The sequence below is a fragment of the Miniopterus natalensis genome, chromosome 17 (assembly GCF_054644295.1).
Source record: "Miniopterus natalensis isolate mMinNat1 chromosome 17, mMinNat1.hap1, whole genome shotgun sequence".
Classification (NCBI taxonomy): Eukaryota; Metazoa; Chordata; class Mammalia; order Chiroptera; family Miniopteridae; genus Miniopterus; species Miniopterus natalensis.
Window position 1 is genome coordinate 5941493 of NC_142097.1, and position 22216 is coordinate 5963708.

The 22216-nt window shown below is 50.2% G+C and overlaps 1 protein-coding gene across 1 annotated transcript in view; it reads right to left on the reverse strand.

Annotated features, from left to right (window-relative positions):
* The window catches only part of ARHGAP44 (Rho GTPase activating protein 44), a gene marked incomplete at its 5' end in the record, with an annotated part of 73628 nt that overhangs the window by 12582 nt on the left and 38830 nt on the right, over positions 1-22216 (reverse strand). Inside the window, 9 exons of the mRNA XM_087825840.1 lie at positions 1589-1810; positions 11593-11773; positions 13025-13116; positions 13792-13905; positions 16506-16586; positions 18895-18976; positions 19378-19489; positions 20065-20192; positions 20638-20719. Coding sequence (XP_087681966.1) covers positions 1589-1810; positions 11593-11773; positions 13025-13116; positions 13792-13905; positions 16506-16586; positions 18895-18976; positions 19378-19489; positions 20065-20192; positions 20638-20719 — 1094 coding nt within the window. The remainder of the gene's footprint in view (positions 1-1588; positions 1811-11592; positions 11774-13024; positions 13117-13791; positions 13906-16505; positions 16587-18894; positions 18977-19377; positions 19490-20064; positions 20193-20637; positions 20720-22216) is intronic.

The window sequence follows — 22216 nt, forward strand, 5'->3', positions numbered from 1 at the left end:
CCAAGAAAGCAACAGAAAAGCAATGGAACACTGGTTTGCACTGGAGGAGTCCAGGCGGGAAGAGTAAGAGAGTGTACAAGACAAATACGGACACTGACACCTGAAGGAGAGCCACAGGACTGGTCGCTCCGGGAAACGGGATGACATGACTGCCGAGCAATGGGACTGGCCCTTCCAATAACCTGAACCAGTGAGCACTGTTCCCTGCCCATGAGTGGCTGCAAGGCCACTCACCCGCAACACTCTAGGGACGTCTCACAACCAGGGGAAATCCACCTTTGAGGGGCATTTTCTAGAAATATCATTTATATGTCAACTGTTGTTGGGCACCAAGTCTCAGTTATGAGATGTGGAGTCCGGGTGAAGCGAGTGAGTGTGTGTAAAGGGAGCCTCTGCAGCAGATCTCCTCTTGGTCCATTTCCTCTCGCAGCCTCTCTGGCCCACAGCGTCAGCCTCTGCTTCCTCCGAGCTTGCTCCCCCAGTCCCAGTCCCATCTGGGGACCTGAGGCTAGTAAGCACCCAGCCAGGGCGGGCTCCTCCTGTCCTCTGAGTTGGAGCCATGAGCAACCACCCAAGCACTTCCTGTATTAGCCCCCCTCTCCCAAACGCTGTGATTGTCTCCTTTCCCATCGTCACCTTCCCATTGCACAGGATAATACCTTCTGGTCATTAAAGGAAAAAATATAAAGCCTACAATCCTTCATTGGGGGGGTGTCTGTGTGAGCGCGTGCGTGTGCGTGCATGTGTGTGTGTGCACACACGAGCAAACACTGGGTTAAAAGGTTTGCTTCTCAAAGTCTCCAGCTTTCCCAGCAGTGGCCACTGAGTGCTCATTGACATCTGATTTGATATAGCTTTCCTAGTTCTCTGAATTGCTGGTTGGAAACAGATACAAGTAAAGGAATAGTTCATTGCTCAGTTGTGGCCTCTAGAAACCCCTCTGAGCACACCCCTTTCAAGGAAGGGCCAGGTGCAGCCCCCTCCTGCTGTGACCCTGGGTAAGACCCAGTGCCTTAACCTTTTGTGAGTGTTTGCTGGCTGGCATGAGTGCGCCCTAAAGGCACAGACTGCATCTTTCCTCTTCAGAAGGACACAGTCCTCTGCAGACACTCACTGAACAAGTGATGAAATGAGCTTGTTCTCTCTCTGTTCTTCCCCCAGGTCACCAGGCCTGCGTGACCACATAACCTCCACTCCTTCCCCAACTGGCACCCACATTAGCAGTAAAAATGGCCCCTCCGAATCAAAAGGTGGAGGAGGGTAGAAGAGAAATATTGGAATTCTAAATTTCAAAGCAGGAAGACGATAAGAGCACAGGGACGGGGAATGGAGAGCTGGGCACTGAGGTTCCTCTCACAGCTTTCCAAGCTGCCACCTGCCACGCTGGCTGTCTGCGTGGGATGCTCTTCCTGGGAGGCCTGGCCTCTACCTGACACTCAGGGAGCTGTGCGTGGCTGACGGTGCCGGCACGAAGCAGAAAGTCAACAAAAATGCTCAGAAATGTGTGTGGGGGGTGAAATCCTAGAGGCCAGGAGCGGGTGCAGTGAGCCCGGCCACCCTCCTCACCGAAGGCAGCCGCCGGGCTTACCTGGTCCGCTCGGCCCCAGGCTGCAGGCCCAGGCTGGATGGGGAAAGCGAGGGCACCGCGGGGTCGTCCGGGGGCTGCTCCAGGAGGGGCGAGGGCAGGGGCGCTGCCAGCTCTTCGGGCGGGGCGGGGGGCTGCGTGGAGGGCGGGGCACACGACCCTTTCCGGCCTGCCGAGGAGCCTCTTCGAGCCACCCAGGACGTGTCCATCACCCTCACGCCCATGCTGGTGAGGGACACAAAGACATGTGCTTATCCACCACGACAGACGGCGGGCGCCCTCCCCCCAAAGCGACACATTCAAGCAGGTCGGTGTTGGAACAGCAGCGCAGCCTTAGCACCCTCTCGGGCCCGGGGAGCGAGGGGCGGGGGCCCAGCTCCGCGACCAACAGGCCGGCCTGGAGCCTCCCCGGCCCGCCTGCCCCGCCCAGCCGGCAGCTGCGCTTCACCTCTGCCGAAGCCAGCTGGCCTCAGGGCGGAGGCGGCCTCGCCGGGGCACTCGCTCCCCAGGCGGAGCCGCAGGTGAGCAGGACAGGGACAAGGACAGCGTCAGACTAGCACAAGGCACCGACCATCAGGGGACGTCTAAACAGCCATCCTTTTCGTCATCTGCCATCTAGAGCACAGAGCCGGGCCATCTAGAGCACCAGCACCAGGCCAAGCTACAACCTCCGCAGCCCACGCCCGCGGGTCTACGCTGCAGGGAAGGGGCGGATCATGCCTACGTTCACCCCCTGCTCTGGTCCCATTTCAGTGACGGGGGCAGTCGGCTTCAAGTGAGTCGGCCAAGCAGACAGGACACATTCCCTCAGGCAGAGCTAAGGCGTAGCTCGCTCAGCTCTGAGGCTGAACGTGGCCTGCAGCTACCCAAGGATACTGTACCTTTGGATTTTCCTAAGGCTGCAGGGACAGAAACATACAGATATTAGTGTCAAAAAAACTATCCTTTCTTTGGGCAAACAGGTCGTCTCTGGGCAAGGTCAGGGTCTCAGCTTTTATTGCGCCAAGAACTTGTTTCGATTTTGTTGGTCTCTTCGTTAAAGTGACTCTCCTTCCTATTTGTATGGGCGAAAAACCTTATCCTCCCAAGCTCACAGGTGAACAAAGAGAGAAGCGAGAAAGGTGATATTGGTGCGTGTAGGTAGGAGAGGGCTGGGCAGGAAAGAAACGGCATCATAAGGGGGAAAACAAGTTGACGGAAGGCTTTAGTCATGATGCAGAAAGCAGTTAATTCCCTTCCCTCACGTCTAGGAGGAGCTGGAGCTACAGCACAGTCAAGGCCTTCACTGACTAAGGCAAGAGCTTCTATCTCCAGTGTTAAGGGCAGACACAGACAGTCACTCAGGGAGAAAATATGTGCTCCCAGCCGGCGTCTGCCTCTACCGGGTACATGCGCAGTGCGGTGTGGGCGTGAGGGTTTCCGTGTGCTTCCTCTCACCTCTTCACCCACACTGCTCAGAAGCACGGAGCCTCCCTAAAGGTCACGTTTACCTTGTGGAAGTACAGCAATATTTTTTAATAAAATGGGTCAAGCCTGGAGGTCAAGTTAGCAGGTGGGACTTGGGTCCTTTAAGGAAATGTGCCTTGGGGTGAAGCCTGCAGTGAGTGCACAGTAAAGAAATGGAGATGCATGTTGAGTACACACTGGGATGGGGACAGCCTCCTGACACTCCTTCCTCTGCACGATCCCCAGAGACGTCTCCATGTCTAGTGTCACTCCTTGGATGAGGCACCTTGGGGGGTGGTCAGTCTCCAGGATCCACTAGCTTTCAAGTCATCTTGGTTCTAAGGACCCTCCACCAATAAACAGCACCTTCCATAGGAGATCCAGAATCACTCCTGGAGGCAACCCAAAAGTCTGGGGCAGGGTCCAGCGCATCCCGATATTCAAAGTGAGCTGCAACGGAGTATCGAACTATGCTCTTGTGTCCACAAGGTTCAGTTTTAGTATTGCTGTGTGCCCACCACACAAAGTCATATCCTCTCCTGTCACCATATAGTAAGCAAACTCTATGCTCTTGTGCTTCAGAATTTTTTAAGATGCAAAGAGCAAGCAGCTTAATATCCCACTGAGGAAAGGGAACTGATACCACTTGGCTGCAATGGTCGGCGAGATGGCAGGCACGCAAGATGTGTCCCATGCAGAGGAGCCTGAAGGATGTTAGGTCTCGCCGTTTTCTCTTCCTTACCAATTTTCTTTCCCTTAGAAAGACCTTTCCCATGGGTGGGGGTGGGGAGGCAGGAGAGGAGAGGCATGGGCTTCAGGTCAGGGCTGGCAGGGATGCCTTCTACTTCCAATGGCACCTCCCAATGTCAGCAACCTCTGATGCCAGACTACCTGGTGATCTGGTTTCCCAAGAGAAGGAGCCAGCTAGGGCACAGGGTATGGACAGAGTGAGACCTGCCAGGTGTCAGTGGCAAAACGCCAGCCACCAAGAAATAATGGTTGAACAGGCACTTCTCCTACAGAGACTTCTTTGCTGCAGGTAATCTCCACCCTCCACCTGGAATTACTTTCTCACAGGTGGCAGCTCACCTGCTCCCAGTGAGTATGCATCAGATGTTCATTGATATTTTCAAAAAGAGAGGAAGGAGTGAGGGTAGGGGATGGCGTGCAGGGGATGCAGAATTCCTGCCCGCTCACCGGGGGGGGGGGGGGGGAGGCCAGGGGATAGATTCTCCCAGTCCACCGGGACCTTGAATTTGCATGAAACTTACCGTAAGCCCCCCTCTGTGTTTCTCATGAGATTGTATCATGGAATAGATTCTGAAAGGCTGCCTCAGGACCCAGCTAAACCTTCACTGGCTCAGTAAAGCTCTCTCCTCACCTACAAAATGAGGCTAATACCTCCCATCCGCTTTCAGCACTTCCAGGAAGAAGGAATTTTATCAATGAATGGGTGCTAAGGTATATTTAGCATGCCCTTGGGCCACTGCCTAGGGGAGGAAGCCACGTGGTCTTGCAATGGGTTGTGGTGGTGTGAGCGGTAGGACACCCAGGCTGGGCCCAATGAGTGGTCTGTCCAGCCACACAAATGGAATTTCATGGAGTCGACCAGCTGGAGGTACAGAGAATCATGACATGGTGATGGAGGAGTGATAAAGGCCTGGTAGCTGGATAGTGTGGAGCTGGAGTGGCATCTCCATGATGGGGTGACCCTACTCCCTGTCCTGCTCACCCCAATTCTTCTCGGGAGCAGCACAGTCCTTTGGGCAGGAGCATGGGCTCTGAAAGGAGGAATTTGGGTGTGAACCCTGTATTTCCTCATTACTGTGTGACATGGATAAGCTACCCACCATGTAGTAGCCTCTGGTTACCCCCTGTAGGCGGGAGTAATGCCATGCCCCCTCTCTTAGGTGGTTGTAAAGAACAAATAGATGCACCAGTTACTTAGCATCTACGAAGAAATCAGTGAGTGGCAGCCTTGCATACGATGACGCTCTGTCCCCAGAGCTGCTGAGTGCAGATGATTTAAAAACATCCCTCTGGATTAACCCATCTAAAACAGGCCGATCAAAGGAGGAAACAGGATATTGTATCAGCGAGTCAGGCACAGTATGAGATGGACGGATTGGGAAGACCCCACCTGGGGCATGTCACCTACCGGGTTTACAGCGTCTGCCATCAGATTTCCTCCCTTCCTAACACTTGCCCTGAACATGAAAAGGTTTGGGGGCGGCTTCCCTGGTTGAAGTAAAAGAAACAAACGCAGTAGAGGTAGGAGTCCCTCTTCCCCATGCTCCTTACTGTTCTAGGAACCTAGGAGTTAGACGGGCCACTGTGGGTTCAGAGGAGAGGCTGCTGGAAGCCTACTGGGATGATTCTAGGCTTAAGGAACAGAAAATAGAGGGGATCCTCACAAACCCCCAAATCTCACAGCCCAGCCCAGGTTGTCCGGACAGGAAAGAAGGAAAGCAGAAGGGTCATCTTGGCTGAAAGCTTCTTTGGGAAAGAAACTGTGATGGGGGCCGGAGACTGAGACTGAACGGCCACGCCCTCCCCACCTACAGGTCGTCGGTGTCCCGGAGCCCCCTGCAACCTTCCACTGTCCTCAGCCTCGGCAAGTCCATTTGGCTGTAGTAGTACATTTTGTACTTGTGGAATTAACCCAGTTGCTCATGGGAAAGTGGAGACAGATAAAAACATCCATGGTGTTGTTGGTGAGATGTCAAAGCATGGAGTTGGTTAGGTGCCTCATGGGTGAAGATGTGTGCCCAGTGACGTTGCTACCTTGAAAATGTGATGCAATCCAAAAATCTGGTGTGTGTACTAAAATCAGCAATGTTAGCCTGTACCAGGCATTGGTTTAAACACTTCATAAGCAAAATTTTATTTCATGCTCCAAATAGTTCTGAGGCTGGGGCTTACTGTTACTTCCCTGTTTCACACGTAAAGAAACCAAATCATTCAGGGGGTAACCTGCCCAGTCACATGGCCAGACTCCAAATTCAGAGAGCCTGACCCCAAAGTCCATACTCTACATTTTCAGAGGGCTGTTTCCCACCAGGTGATTCTTCTGACACAGGTGGGCGAGGAAACGCAGAAGGTTAGAGCTAGAAGTGTCTTCTGATGAAGGAGATAGAATGGCCTTCCTGTTTTAAAGTCTGTCACCTGGCAGGCCCCTACAGGAAAAACCCAAGATCCAGAACCTTAAAAATTAAAAGAGACAAAGCCTGGCCCAGCAAAAAATAAAAACCCAAATCTGAAAGTTGGAAGATCCAGCTGCAAAAATAAGTGTCTACCAAAAGGATCCATTTATCACTGAGCAGAAGTTTGCTGTGGGCCATTCCAGGTAGCAAGCTGTCAAGTGTTAGCAGTTGCTTTTGTTTTCTGCTCTGTAGGACAGACATCTGCAGTGCTATTTTTGAAACCTGGTTAGGAACATTCTCAGCCAGGGGTGTCAGCCAATAGATGGCTTTGAAGTGTTCAAGTCTATCTCTGCGTAGGTTCTGATTTTGTTCTAGAGATCAGTTACATTTGGCGAAGGCCAGAAGAAAGGAGACAAGAGATGGGTTAGCAACCAGATGCAGACCCTGGGGAATTTGGGCAGCTCCCTAAATATCCACCAAAGACTTGGAAGTTCAGGGAATGTTTAAGGTGAATTTGGAGGCCTTGTAGCAGTGGCCTTGTAGTCTGTGGAGTCACCATATGGTATCCTGGGTAACCAAGATGAGTGACAGGAGGCCTAAAAGCCTGAGGACTTAGTCTACCCTACACTCACCCACGGAGACCAGAATCAGGTAATTTCTAGCTCCCCAAAGGATAATTCCTCTTTTAAATACATAACAACAAAGTTTCTTTACCTCCCCAGTACAAATAAAGGCTGGAGCCGGTCTGAAAACATTTCGCAGACCTGGTCTCAGCATCTGTAATGTGCAAATCCTGGGACTTTGGGAGCTGAGGAAGGGCCTGGGCGAAGACTATGCCTCTCAAGGGTCCATGTGACCATCCAAACCCAAAATATGAGTCACATTTTCCACTGGCCTCTTGGATGACTTTCTAGGTAAGCTTATTCTATAATAATCTGAAATCAAATGATTGCACCATCTATCCATGACATCTGGCTAGCAGTGAGCACGGGCTGTGGACAGATGCGTCAGCTAGCAGGGCAGGTGTAGAGAACGTGGGCTAGCACCAGGACATGGCAAGCAGGCAACAAGGAGATGGGCACATGAGGAGGGAATGGGCAGTGGTGGTACTGGCGAGGTTTGTCTGGGACCAGGCTGGCAACGGGCAGGGAGTGGAGGCAGAGAGGGGGACAGCCATCAGGCGGGTGGAGGTGTGAAGCTGGCAAGGACCCTTCACTGCTCACGTCTTTCCTACTCTTGCCTTTGGGCTTCTCCACAGGTCCTTCAAGAGTCCCCGCTGAGTCTGTTCAGACGCTGCTGGGGACGCAGCCAACGAATGCACCTGACAAACACTTAGGGCTGTGAGTCCATCCTGACCAGCGGGCAAGAGCACAGACATCCTGGCAACTCTTTCAAAGAGGCAGTAGGTCTTGCATAAAAAATATTTCATTGTCAGAAAACTAGATGGGATTTGCAAGTTTACTTTCATTTATTACTTAGGATGAATGATCCAAGAAACAAATATCACTATTCTATAAAACAGACCAAAAAGATAATACAAACAAGCACTAAAACACATGCAACCTGCACCCTAAAATTCTGAAGTGGGAGCTGAGGGAAGTGCAGAGAGCACTAGTGTAACCTGTTAATACTGGGTCATTCAGTGGATAAGGTAGGAAAAATTCTGAAAAATTTTAAAAACTGGTATCACTGCAAAATTCTTTACCCAGAATGGCAGAATTTTTCTGTGCTTCAGTGGTCCTCAACCCTAGATGCACATCAGCATTATGTGGGACACTGACAAACACAGATGCCTCAATCCCAGCCCAGGCCAAGTAATTAGACGGGAGGAATGGGGCGGGGGAAGCAGGACATCGCAGTCTTTTTTTAAAGCTTGTTCCAACTATATTTGCTGCATAACAAACTACTCTCAAAACCTGGACACCTATTTATCTAGGTCACAACTCCACAGTTCTGGCAGTCAGACAGGGACAGCTTGTCTACTCTACACAGAACTAGCTGAGGTGGCTTGAGTTGGCTTGGAAGACTAAGATGACTCACTCTCAGAGCTGGTAAGTTGGTGCTGGCTCGCAGCTCAGTGCTCGGCTGCGGGTGAAGGCTGGGGGCCTCAGTTTCTCTTCAAGGGGCTGCTTGGATGCCCACAAAGCAACATAGCTGGGTCCCAAGAGTGAGTGTTCCAAGAGCCCCAGCAAAGTCTACAAGGCTCAGACCTCGCTTCAGGAGGCCCAGAGCATCACTTCTGCCACATTCTGTTAGTTAAATAAGTCACCGAGGCCAACTCAGAGTGAAAGGGGAGTACAGTTAGGCTTCAACCCTCAATGGGAGAAAAGTCCCAACACCCACTGCCATCTTCACCAAGCAGCAGCTGGTGTGCTGCCACAGGGGGCAGATGTAGTTTCCTGTGGCTGCCAGCACAAGTACCACCAAGTGGGCAAACAACAGAAATGCATTCTCTCACAGTTCTGGAGGCCAGAGGTCCAAAAGCAGTATCACTGGGACAAAATCAAGGTGTCAGCAGGGTTGTGATCCCTCCAGCAGCGCCAGGGGAGCATCCTTTCCTTGCCCCTTCCAGTGGTTGGTGGCTGCCAGCACTCCTTAGCTTGAGGCCATATTTTCAAATCTCCCTCCGCTCCATCTTAATCTTCTTCTGTGTGTGTGTGTGTGTGTGTGTGTGTGTGTGTGTGTGTGTGTGTGTGTGTGTGAGATCTCGGGTGCACTCTTGTGATACAAGTGATTGCACTCAGGGCTCACCTTGATAATCCAGAGTAATCTCCTATTTCAAGATCCTTATTTTAGTCACATCTGCAAAGACCCTTTCCCCATATAAGGTAGTATTTACAGGTTCCAGGGCTTAGGACCTGACATTGGAGGGGCATTATTCACCTACCACAATCATGAAAAATGTATATGTCAGCTACAAAATCTGAGCCCAGGACTCGCTAAAGAAAATCAGTTTCCTGTGTCCTTATGAACCGGAGAGGAGTCAGAACCAAAGCCAGGGGCTGGGATTAGGGACAAACACCTTGAATGATGTCTACGACATAACAGCCATCAGCCCAGGAAAATGTTATCCAATTTTTCTTCCTCAAATTGTCTTTTTTCTTTTTTTTATGTAACAGCTTTATTGACATATAACTGAATATATTCTTTTTTAACCTGACCAAAAAACCTCAATAAAGTAAACTTTGTCAGTGTTTCAGGGGGTTGAAGGTAGTTTAAAGACTTTGAAATGTGTCTCAAAGATTTTAAAAGCTCAGAAGTGGGGACAAATGTGGAGAATTTCCTTAATATTGCTAAAATAACACAGGGACTCAACTGACAAATTCTTTTTCCCTCCCACAAAAAAACGTACTTGCAACTTTTGGTTTCTATTTCTCTGACAGCTTGTTAAGAACTGATCATCGACAAGCTGACTGTAGCCTAAAATATATGCCTGTAACTTAGACAACTCAGGGAGGGTGACCTCAAGCCAGTAAGCCCTGCAATTAATTTAAAGTGTAAGACAGGTTTAAAATACATAAAATATATTCCTTTTGTGTATAATACTCTGTGCAGTGCATCTCCCACACCCTTACAGTGGATGGTGGTGGTTTCAGCTTTCAACTAGAATGCTATGCGGAATGGGCATATCATTCACCAAGTTCCTGAGCAAGGGAACTTCCTCAGAGATGAGGCCTCTGCTTGGAACATCACTGTTCAAGTTTCTACATCTGCCTGCAGGCTATGGGGCTGGCAGACTGAATGCCCTGAGCTTGCACAGTGAAGAGTCTCTCACACAGGTCATCTGGACTGCTTTTTGGAGGGCACTGGGGATCGGATGAGGTGTGGCAGGGAGGGCAGATCAGCACGTGTGATGCAGAAACAGCTGGGAGCAGGTGAGTTCTCTGTAATACAGTCAGGATCAGAACTGACTCCCCAGGGAACCCTCAGCTAGAGATTCTTCACAAAGGAAATGAATTTAAAAACAAATTCCAATGCACTTGCAAGTGCTCTCTCTTCCTTTGTCTCTATCTCTCCATCTCCATCTCTGTCTCTGACTTGCTCCTCATATGCAAAAATCAGATCCTAAGTAAGCTATTCTTTATAGATTTAAGAAATTCCCTTCTGCTCCCTCCAACTTCTAAGAATTTCCAGTTTTCTTTCCCCACTAGATATAAAAACAACAAACAACAGCACACAGCAGACCTCACTGGCCTCACAGGTAAATATCTGGTGGGTCAGGTAAAAAGTGGGGACACTGGCCTTTCTGAGCACGCCTCCACCTTCACAGGACAGAGGGTAGGTCCCCAGTGCCAATGCCCATTAGGAAAAGGAGAGGTACGAAAGTAGGACTCACATGCCCCCCAGACTCCTGGGTTTTCAACCTTCCCTCTGAAATCCTGGAGGCCACATGCACTTTGAACAAACAGAGCTTTCTGGTCACCTGTGGTCTGGATGGGAAGCAGGCAGTGGCAGCTGCTGTACTTTCTACTGTAGGAATTTCTGACATTCCCATTGGGTGCTTCATGCTCCCGTCTATTCTGAAGCAGCAGCTGCTGACTTTTATTTTACAGCAGTCATTTTTAATTCCTAACCAAAGTTTACCCAACTGACTGGCTTGACCAAGCAATGCATCCACTCCTTCCAGAAGACACACGAGCTGACACCTGCAGCTGCTGCACACGCAAGTCCACATACCTCAGCTGCCTCAGCTGACATTCACTGGATCAGCTGTGCTGCTCATGAAACCTGTTTGTGCCCATTATACTTATTATGGGAATCACAATGTGCAATTACATGTTATGTAAACTGATTTAACAGGACTGGGAGTGGGTCGCTCCCTTCCATCCCTGCAAACTCAGTAGAATGCTTTAGGAGTCTTCTAACAACTACAACAAAGTAGGTGTTGGTGATAATCATAAAATATGAGAAAAAAACTCTTAAAAATGTACACGGATATTATACTCAGATGGTTTAAGCTTTAGGTTTTCTCTCTTTTAGAGAGATGAAAATGGAACATGGTAAACTACACATTAAAGATGCTGTATAACGTAACATTGCTGCAGAGTGCAGGCGAGCAGGCCCATTATCAAATAAACATGAAACATTTGAGACCTGGCACTGATGCATTTCAAGTCAAAATAAAGAGTTTATATATATTTTAATTCCCGTTGACCAACTTTTCTTTCTTTTCAGGAGAACTACTCAGTCCCTCATCACAACTGTCAGTTCAGGCTCCACTTCCCCAGCCCCCAACCAGGGCAGCAAGCCAAGCAGCTCGCCCCAGGAGCACCGGTGAAGGATGAAAGCGTCGGGACTGAGGGTCAGTCATATGACTCTGCCAGTCAGTGCAGCCTTCCTGCCAATCCGGTTCTTAGTTACATCTCAACCCCTCCCCTCTCCAATCCCCAACTCTGAGAGAGGGACACCAGCTCATACCCATCCTTCTTGTAAAACTCCAGCATCATATTATCTGTGGCAACGCTGAGGGGCCGGCGGGCCTGCTCGGGCTGGCGTCGGTCAGCAGGATCCATGTCTGGGGAGGGCATTGAGCTGTAGTTGGCATTGTGGTTCACATGTACCGGACTCCCGTAGTTCCCTGTGATGTTGAACTCTATCTCTGTGGAGAAGAGAGAGGGGTGCACGTGATCTATTGGTGTTCCTGGGCAGGAGAGAGAGGAGCAGAGATGGCTTCTCCTTTATATTTCACCCCTAGAAAATGTTGCTCCATGGTTCAATGTTAGGTCGTCTATGGATATTAATTCACCTTAAGAAAAATCATAATATTAATATGACAGCTCACCTATCATATTAATATGATGGGCATTTAAAAAGCAATTTCCATTTGTGATTAAAAAGCAAACTTAATTAAATGAAAACAGCACTAATTCCTAAAAAAGACAAAATAGCCATCTCAGACCTCATGAAGAGGGAATCATCAGAACAGCCTTAATCAGATCAGGAAGACGAGCAATGCCCACTCTCACCACTGTCACTTAACACTATTGGAGAAGTGCTAGCCAATGGAATTAGCTGTAGTAACTATGCCTTCAACTCCCTCCTTTCTCTCTCTTTATCCTGATTTCTTACCCATAGCCAACTTTATGTGACCAACAGAACTCTTATGAGATTAGCAGTTAAGAGCTCTCAGGGTCAAAACACATGAAACAAAATACACTCAAACTTCTAAAGTCTTAGATCAGCCATAATCGATCACCTCTGATAGAGCCCAGAAATATTAACATCAAAAACCCTTAATGCTCACTAAGCATAAGAGACCCCCCTTTTAAAGGGAACAAAGGATTTAGTGTAATGACTGCTGTCTCTTTAGAGCCGTCACCTCTGAGTCTCAGACTTTCGCAGTGGCGTTCCGATGCAGAGAACATTTATGAAACCTGTCGTAGGTAGCTGCCTTCAGAGTCTAATTCTGAACCAGGCCAAAAAAGAACCTCATCACCTTTGAGCCCCACCTTTCCATGGGGCACACTGGTGATCCATAAGCCCTGAATGAAAGTCCCTTTCACCTCCGGGCTCAGCCCCCCTCTGCATCCAAAAGCACAGGGTCTCTCTCCTTTCTGCTCCAGCGTTTCCAGATTCATGGACTTAAGGCAACCATGGTATGAAGTTAGACCAGTAAAATCCATGGACATGGCTGCTATAGGCAGTGGACACCTTCAGGCCAGAGAGTAGGACACATACCTGCGACTCCCCCACACCTGAGTGTGTGTGTGGGGGGGTGGATTAAAAACAAAACAAAACAGAACACACACACACCTCTTGGCAGTGATACTGGTTTCAAAGGTTCAGAATCCACAGTGCCACTCCTGCTCCTCCCAGCCGCCCCCTCCCCCCCCCCAATGCCTCCACGTACCCCCGGGGAAGAACCAGTCTGCATGCTGGATGATGGGCTCGATGATCCCGACAATCTGCAGTGACACCGTGGTCATCATCTCTGTGATGTTCCTGCAGGCACAGAGCAGAGGGGTGCGGGCAGGGTGATCAGCCGGTGCACCCCTAGCCCCACAGTGCTGGAAGGGCCCTGGCCGGGAAGCCCACAGCCCTGAGTCTGAGAGCAGCTTTCTCTTGGGAAGAAGAAGGGGTTCACCTTTCTGAACCCCTTTCCCATCTGCAGAATGAAGATAGGCCCAGGAATCCTCCTTACAGGAGACACGGAAGGAAATGAGTAAGGAAATGGGTACGTTACACACACCAGCAGGTATGAGGCTCCTTCTACGTGAGGTCTGATCCTCACAGCCACCAGCTTCATTCTTTTCCTACTCTGTGCTTTCGAGAGGGCCCTCTGTCCCTCTGGGTCCTGACGCAGGGACGTGTGCCCATCCTGGTGTTAGGAGAGCCTGAAAAAGCTTGCCTAGCCCGCTCCGTCAGGTCCCTGCCCTCTCATCCTGACACTGACTTGGATTAGCTCTGAGGAGACCCTCCTGGTGGACCCGTAGCTCTGAGATTATCAATGGGAAGATCTGCAGAGTTCTGGCCTCCTCTGAGCCTAAAAGGGAGCAGGCCAGGAAAGAAATCTGACTTGAGAAATGAACGAGTCTGGTGATGATCTGGGCCCAGGCCATCCCGTCCCTGCTCCCGTAGCCCTGCATCACCCACATGCCCGCACATCCCTGCACTCACCCTTCTGCTTGTGGCCACAGGAGGTTGGGTCCCAACACGATGGCTATGTTACTGGGAGTCATCTTGTTTACATCTTGATATTCTGACAGCTTGGATAAGAATTTGATCAAGTATCTGAAAGGAAGTAGGAGGGGACGGTTTACTACAAGTTCAACACCAGCCACGCTCCCCAGCTCTAGGCAGAAACTTCTCTCACGTAGCATAGCTTACTGACGAGACTCATACATCCTGCAGTATGGTGATGACATGTCACATGTCAGGACATGGGAATGCGCCCAAAACACACAGACTCAGACCTCACTGTTATATGTTAACCTCTGGCCAGAGACATTCTCAATCCTTCCTTTGGACTCAGTATAAAGTGACCTAAAGTTCCTTTTTCATTTCAGATCTGCCACCCACTGCCATCTTCCCTGTGTGCAGAGGGGAGAAGCAAAGTGCCTCGGTGTCACTGGCAGGGACATTTTAGGGATGGTATCCCCTGGTCCCTTTGGAGCCCCCCTCAGTGGGGCTTTCTGGAGAGAGCCAATGAAGAAAAAGTTTAAGACATAGCACAATGACCCAGCAATTCCACTCCTAGGGACATGTCCAAGAGAAGTAGGTCCACGCAAACGTGCGGCATTACTCATTACAGTGGAAAAGGGAAGGCCACCCAGATGTCCATCCAGGGATATATGGACAAATAAATGTGGTCTATCCATACAATGGAGCATTATTCAGCCATGAAAAGGAATGAAGCTCTGACACATGCTACCACATGGACAAACCTTGAAAACACTGTGCTGAGAAACAAAAGACCACATGTTGCATGATTCCATTTACATGAACTGTGCAGGAGAGGCAAAGCCAGAGACAGACAGGAAGCAGATTAGTGGCGGCCAGGGGCAGGGCTGGGGGAACTGAGGACTGACTGCTTATGGGAACAGGGCTTCTTTCTGAGGTGACGAAAATGTTTTAAAATTCGATTGCGGTGATAGGTGCCTCACTCTACAATTATACAAAAACCCCCACAAAATCATACACTTTAAAAGGGTACAATGGTAGTGGATTATATCTCAATAGAGCTATTAATAAGGAAAAAAAAAAGAACCAGTGAAGAAGCTATTGACAAATGAAGCACAAAAAATAGCTCTGGCAAATCACACGCCAAATCTGCCAGGCTCTGACAGGCACCCTGAGGCATGTTTTCTCCTGGACTCTCAGGTACAAAGGCCGTGTTTCCAATGACATTTTGCTTGGCTCACCTGCTGGCAGCCGAGCAGAAAGACCAGACTCTGGTCTGACCAGGCGCCCCTGAGCGGTGCTCTGCTAACTCCACCCACAGCCCCTCCTGTCCAGGTCTCACTCGCCAAGAGACCACACAGCTGGGCCAGAACTGGGCCCTCAGCCGAGAGCCGTCAGCCCGAAGCCGCCCGGGGGCTGGGCTGTGGTCAGCAACACTCAGTGCGTTACACTCACCTGATTCTCCCTCTTGGGATGGTAAATATATGAGTCACCATTTTACCCACGTTTAAGCATATAGCTCAGTAGCAGTAAGTACTTTCACACTTTTAGGCAACCATCACCACTATCCATCTCCAGGACCTTGACATCCCAAACAAGAACTCTGAACCCACTACATGGCACTCTCCCCTCCCCCGCTCCCCACAGTGACTGGAATTCACCATTCTTTCCGTCTCTACGAGGTGACCACCCCAGGTGCCTCATGAGTGGAATCATACAGCATTTGTCTTTCTGTATTTGCTTTTTTTCACTTAGTGTAATGTCCTCAAGGTTCATCCACGTTGCAGCATGCATGAGAATTTCCTTCCCTTTTCAGGCTGAATCTCACATTAGATGTGTATTTTGTTGACCCGTTTACCCACCAAGGGACATATGCTTGTTTCCACCTCTTGGCGATCGTGGATGATGCTGCTGTGAACCTGGGAGCACAAACAGCAAGTCTCTCCTTTCTAATCTTTTGTCTACAGCCAGGTGTGGTACTGCTGGGTCAAGTGGTAATTCTATGCTTAGTTTTTTGGGGATCACTCTTGGGATTTTTTTCAGGGAAACAGAAATAATCAGGCAGATGGCAGCAGGAGCTGAAGCTGAAAATCTGCATCTAAAGAAGCCCCGAGAGGAGGTGCGCGGCAGGAGCAGCACTGGCAACAGAAAGTGACGAGGAAGCAGAAAGTGTGACGGAGCAGAAGCCAGCGGAGACGAGAGATCTGCAGGCAGCAGGAAGTAAAATCTCGGGTGGTCGCGAGAAAAGCGAGAGACAGACATGCGTTTAAAATAGCTGGGGAACGGGGGCCCTGGAGCATGTTCCCCCGCCTCTCCTTCCAGCGGACCAGCTCGAGGCTGCACCTGCCAACTCCAGCTCCAGGTCTGCTTAGCTTCTCCCAGGTGTCCATGAACAGCCCCCTTCTTTGCAATAAATCCCCAGTATCTTGAAATAGCTTGCATTAATCTTTGCTCCTTGCAAATCAAAGAACTTAACTGAATTAGCCAGTGGCTAGTCAGGCAACCTCCAAAGTCACAGGCTCTGTTTCCTCATCTATGAAATGGAAACGAACAACTTGACAGGGTTGTTTGAGGCTGAGCAGAGACCATGCATGTTAATAATGCTTTGGACACCCTGAGATTCAGTGCATGCTAGCGACCGTGACCTCCAACCAGGAAAATGTGCGTCTGGGGCTTGAATAACTGGCCCAGTGTCCCCGGGGCCCACTCACCGGATGTTGTTGTGATTGGCCTTGGGCAATTTTTCACAAGCGTTCCACAGAGCCTGAAGCCTCTTGTCTTGCTCCTGGATGCTGGGAAATTAATAGGAAAAGCCACTGGTTGCGCAGGCTTCAACGAAGCCTCGCTGGCAGTCATATTAACCGGTCACTGTTGTATTTGAGAATAAGGAGCCTGCCACTTGATGGACAATGTCAGCAAGCTGTGACTGTTCAACTGTTTGCTATTATCTTTCCAGGTTCTCTTTCTGTCTTGCCCAGTCCCATCTTAACAAACCTTCCCCTGCCCGCATCCCATGTCCCGGGAGAATGTGTGCAGTAGGCAGGGCCTGGTGTTGTCAGGAGGGTGACCGGCACGGAAGCCAGGATACATGGCACCAGGCAGGACACCCACACCTTCCAGGGGCAGAAAGCAGTCCTTGCTCTCCTTCGGTTCCAAACACAGAGCTCAGGATCCTTCCTGTTTCCTGTTTCATTGGAGACCCACCTTTACAACTGAGGCAGGAGGAGTGTCTCTCAGGTGGATCCTGAGACTGCAGGCCCCTCCCCTTCTCTAGCTTTACATCACCAGGGTGACTCAGACATTCAGTGAGTAAAAGGGACAGTTCCCATCACAGGACATGTTCCCACTTATCTTCATCCCTAGGACCACAGTGCTGTCCTAGAGACGTCTCGGGGCCACGGTCAAGTACGTGGGCTCTGGAACCACCCTTCCTGGATCCAGATCCTCATTCTGCCATTTGTTCGATGGCAAGTAACCTGCATTACATACCTTCCCATGACTCAACTTCCTCACCTGTTAAACGGGAGAAACAGTGCAACTCGCTTCATAGAGTTGCTGTGAAATTAGGTGAGTTAAAAACATAGAATGCGCTTAGAACAAACAGTATCTCCTGTGATTATTAATATCGCCGTGGACCTTAACACCCCTCCGCAATGAGATACAAGAGCACCGTACATTCAGCCAGCCTTTTAAAACGCTTACCCTCTATCATGTCAGGGAAACAGTGTTATACACCATGACTGGGGCACCACTCTCTCCCCCGACACACAGCAGCCCGGCTCCCTCCAGGTCAGCGGGGTGGCTCTTCCAGCCCCCAGTTCTCACAGAAGCAGACACGCCCTCCAGTGTTCTTCCTCACACCAAGCTGGCTGCTCCTGACACTAAATCCCAGGGCTAGGGACCTCCAGAAATCACACCCTTCGCAGGCACTGAGCTGAGTCCTGCTCTCCTGAGATGTCCTCCCTCCTTCACTTCTTCTTCCTGCACTGTCTCTACCACCCACTCTCTGGTGCCAGCTCTGTTTCCTCACTAGCCATGCCCATGTACTCACTAAAACGTCCTCCAAAAAACAGCACTTACCCAAGAGAGCTCTCCCTTGTGGCCAATACCAATGCGTGGGTCACGTGAGGGAGGAAGCCAGGAATCAGAAAGAAACCCCCCTTCAAAGCCAAAGTAGGTGCCATGGCCGCGGCTTCACCCGCCCTTTGTATGCCCCCTTCCCAGCACACGGCTGGAGTCTCAGGTGCTGTTCCTGTGATCTCCAGCTGAGGCCTGTCCCTCAGGCTCATCTTCTGGAGAGTGGGGTGGTGTCCTCTGCCCAAGTGTCATGTTTCCATAGTAGTTATGAATTGTTGCTAAAGTGTTTTTAACTATCAGGGATCGGGGAAGACCCCTGTGCCACTCCCTTGGCTGCTCCACTCCAGGGGAATCACTATCTCTGCTGTGAGCCCTTCCAGAACCGTCTTTCAGCATTTACGCACACAGAGCCCCTCCTACAACTGTATTGTTTGGAGTGTTTTTTACTCTTTTTACAACAACAGTTAACCTGCTTCATTTCGATCAATAATAAGACTTTCACTTTAGCATGAGGAGCTCTACCCATGTTTCTTTCTCTTTCTTTTTTCTTGTTCTTTAAGAAAAGCAAGAATTTATTGACTACAGCAAAAACATACTTAGGACAATAAAACAAGGACCACTGCTCCCCTGGCTGCAAGTCCCATGGGGTCCCCCAGAGGCCAGGGGACATGTGCCTGTGGGAGAATGCAATGGCAATGGCAGGGGCGTGCTCCCTGGAGGGAGAGGGCCCCACGTTCCAACTGCTGCAGAATCCGTCACGGTGCAGACATATCCTAGTTCACTGAGCCACTCCCCACCCCCACCAAGGAGCATTCAGGAACTTTCAGGCTTTTGCTACTCCAGAAACTGCGGCAACCCACGTTCTCGCATATGCCTCTTTGGCGCCTGTGCAGACGTGACACGTTTCTGCACGACAGATATAAGGAGGGAGCTGCTAGACCACAGGTTCCATGCCTTCATAATTTCAACAAATACTCCCAGATAAACTCCAACCCACAAGACTCCAAAATGCAGTGTACTCACTTGGAAGCCTGAATCCACTCGTCATAGAGTTCAAAGGTCATGAGAGGTTCTGGCAACTCTCGGAGGTAAGATTTCAAAGCTCCTGGGCATGAATACAACATTGGCCATGAGCCACTTTGCCAAGGCAGTGACAAGTTCCACCAGCCAGCGTCACCCAAGTGGGTTACATAGGGACGGGCTCCCTGACCCAGACAACAGCATCCAATGGTGGCTTTCCTGAATGGACCCGAGGCTCTGACATGGCAGTGGGGCCTGTGCTGATGATTTCATTCGCCTTCCCGCCTCTTATTTCCCACCACATCGTTGGTTGGCACACTGGTAGACACCAGGCCTCACACTGGCCCTGTGTGGACACATCTAAAGCGTGTCAGGAAGCCATGGGCTCAAGTGTCTGTGGCATGTGGCCACATAGCTGCCATACTCACCCTTCCCTGTGAGCTCCACAGAACGGGAGCGCCTTGCAAGGGGCTGTGGGGCACCCACCTGCAATGGCATGGGGGTCTGCTGAGTACTCCTGCACGTCCACCACACAGCAGTCCAGGGCAGCTTTCAGCTTCTTCAGCTTCGAGGCGGATGGAGCCACTCGGAAGAGTCCCTGCAAAGGGCCAGAGGGTCAGCAGACAGCCCTGCCACTCAGAGGCACAGAAGCAATACCAACATTCAGGAAGCCTGCCCACCTCTTTGCTCCAAATTCTCCAGATGTGATTTCCCAGCACCATGTCAACACTACAGCCCCTTGTTTCCTGAATGTTCCTTTACAGCAATGACTGGGCTGACCCACTGTGGGGTCCCCAGGGCCTAGCATGGGAGGCTCATTATTCCATCTCAGTATTTGTTGAAAAAAGGAAACTTGGGCACTGAGATGTCTTATTCTTGTGTATTTAAGGTACATTTTGGAGAAGACTTTGACTGAGACCTGGTTAGATTTGGGGATGTCCAGGAATTCAGGTGTGAAAAGACCTACGTGTGTGTGTGTGTGTGTGTTGGGAGGTGCAGGGCTAACTCTTAAACCAGATGAAGTCTATGTCCTCAGGGAAGGACTGCACCCCATGTCACCATGTTTGGATCTGTGGAAGCCAGGTGGGGATGGTAACAAGAAAGAAGATCCTGCAGTCTGTGTCTCAGGAAGAGGGGACCTGCGAGGGGCGGCTGGGCTATGCCCAGACCTACCTCCTCCTGCATCCCGCACTCCAGCAGCATCGTGACGCAGGCCTCAACGGGGAAGGCGATCTCCCGGCCGCTGATGGTGAGGTGCTCCTCCAGGGGCTTCCCGAAGGAAGGCTTCTCCACCCAGGCCTCTGAGGGGTGGGGTGGGAAGGAGTCAGTGAAAAGGGCTAGGGAAGGCCACTCAGGCTGGAATATGTCTTTTCTCTTGTCACATAGATGATCCTAAGACTACAAAAGACATGGAGGCCCAATTGAGCCTCTATGCCTGTGGTTTTAGGGATGACTGAGAGGACTGGATGGATAACCAACTATGTCCAGAGCTGCTGGGCCTCCTGCAGCACACACCCCACACTCCATGTCCCCCACCCTGACTCATCCCTGAGGGGATGGTGTGTTGGAGCCTGCTCTGCTCCACTGCAGCTGGATGGAGGCACAGGCAGGTCAAGTTCTAGCCGGCCACCTAAACATGATGCCGCTGGGGAGAGCGTAAGGGTGCACGGAAATACAGGGCCTGGGTCGCATCTGGGAAGGCAAGCAGGCCCCCAACCCTTCCCACCCAGGAAGACCTGCACTTACCCTGTTGTGCTTTTATCTGAGGCAACACAGCCTGCAAGAGCGTCAGCGACTTCCTGTGGTATTCCGCTTGCACTTCTATCAGCTGAGAAAACACAGGAGCAAGCATCACCCGCCGCCAAAGGCTGGGGAGCACAGGCTGCTGTGCCACTGGGGTCCTCGCATGAAGGTGCTGCCTTAGTCACGGGGAAGGAGGTGGAGTCCCCTCTCCCTCCATAACCCACCTAAAATCATGGGCATGCTTCCTCCTTAGGCTCTGTAGCAACAGTCACCACAGTGGGAATGTGGGAGGTAGGAGAGCCAAGCAGGATTAGGGGGACCACCCCGGAGCTGGAGCCTGACTGAGAGAGCTTGCCCTGGCTGCCGTCCCGCCTACTGAGCACCTCTCAAAGCAAAAGAAAACACAGCGAGGTGAATCAATAGGTAAATAGAAATGGAAAACACGTTCAGAAATCCATTTGCCTATAGGAGCTAAATGCCATTAGCCTGTGCGTGCATGCGAGCGAGTGCGTACACACACACACACACACACACAGAGTTTTCTGAAAAGCGGGTTCAAGATATAATTGATCAAAAAACTTCTGGCTTGATCCACAATTTCTTCAAATACTTTGGAAGGTAAAACTGCCTTAGTTATAATAATATCGCTCAAGGAACAAACTCCTTCAAGCTGTTCTATTTTGACTGTCCCACTACTAAGAGTAGAGGAAAACTTGTGACCAATAGTTACTTCATTATTTTCTGAACCCCTCAAAAATGGGCATGAGTGAGGGAAGGGGAATGAATCACTATTTAAATGCTTGGTATGAAGGGTAAATACTAATATCTTCAAGTAAAACTAAAATGAATTTTTAAAAAATCAGAATACTGAAATAAACGGTATTCGAATGACAACTGGCAGCCGAATGATGCTTGGAATATAACAATTTCATTAGTTTTAACAGCTCTAAAGTTGACTATTACCTTCACCAATAAAACCAATGGAATATACTTGAAATGTATTAGTACTTTAAAGTAAACATTCTAAGTTGGAAGGGATGCATATCTGTTGTTGTTGTTTTTCAGGGTAGAGGAAACTCCTCTAAGTTTCGGCTCCACTGATGGAAGTGCTGGACGACTGCTAACAGCCCGCAGCCGTCCTACCTACTCGTCAAAGTAAACTTTCCGGATGTCTCCTCCTTTCCTTTCTTCCTTAGCATTCCGTCACTTCCCTATTTTTAGTGTGTATTTTCTCTCCTCTCGATCCTGTTTCTCTACTCGTTGCACCTGCTTTCATTGAGGAGAGGGGGGCAAACAGGTCACACGAATCATCATTTACCGACCTGTCATCACCTGGGCAAAGGCCTAGATTAAAAGCAGAATGTGCTGGGGACGGTATCTTCCCAGTGTCTTGATGATACACCAGGGTTTCTCACCCTTGGCCCTACTCTGGTCTAGAAAATTCTTGGTTGTGGTCTGGAAAATGCTGTTCTGTGCACTGCAGGATGTTTAGCAGCATCCCTGACCTCTACCCACTAGGGAGCAATGGCATCTCCCCCAGGGGTGCCAGCCAAAAAATGTCTCCAGAAACATGGCCAAATGT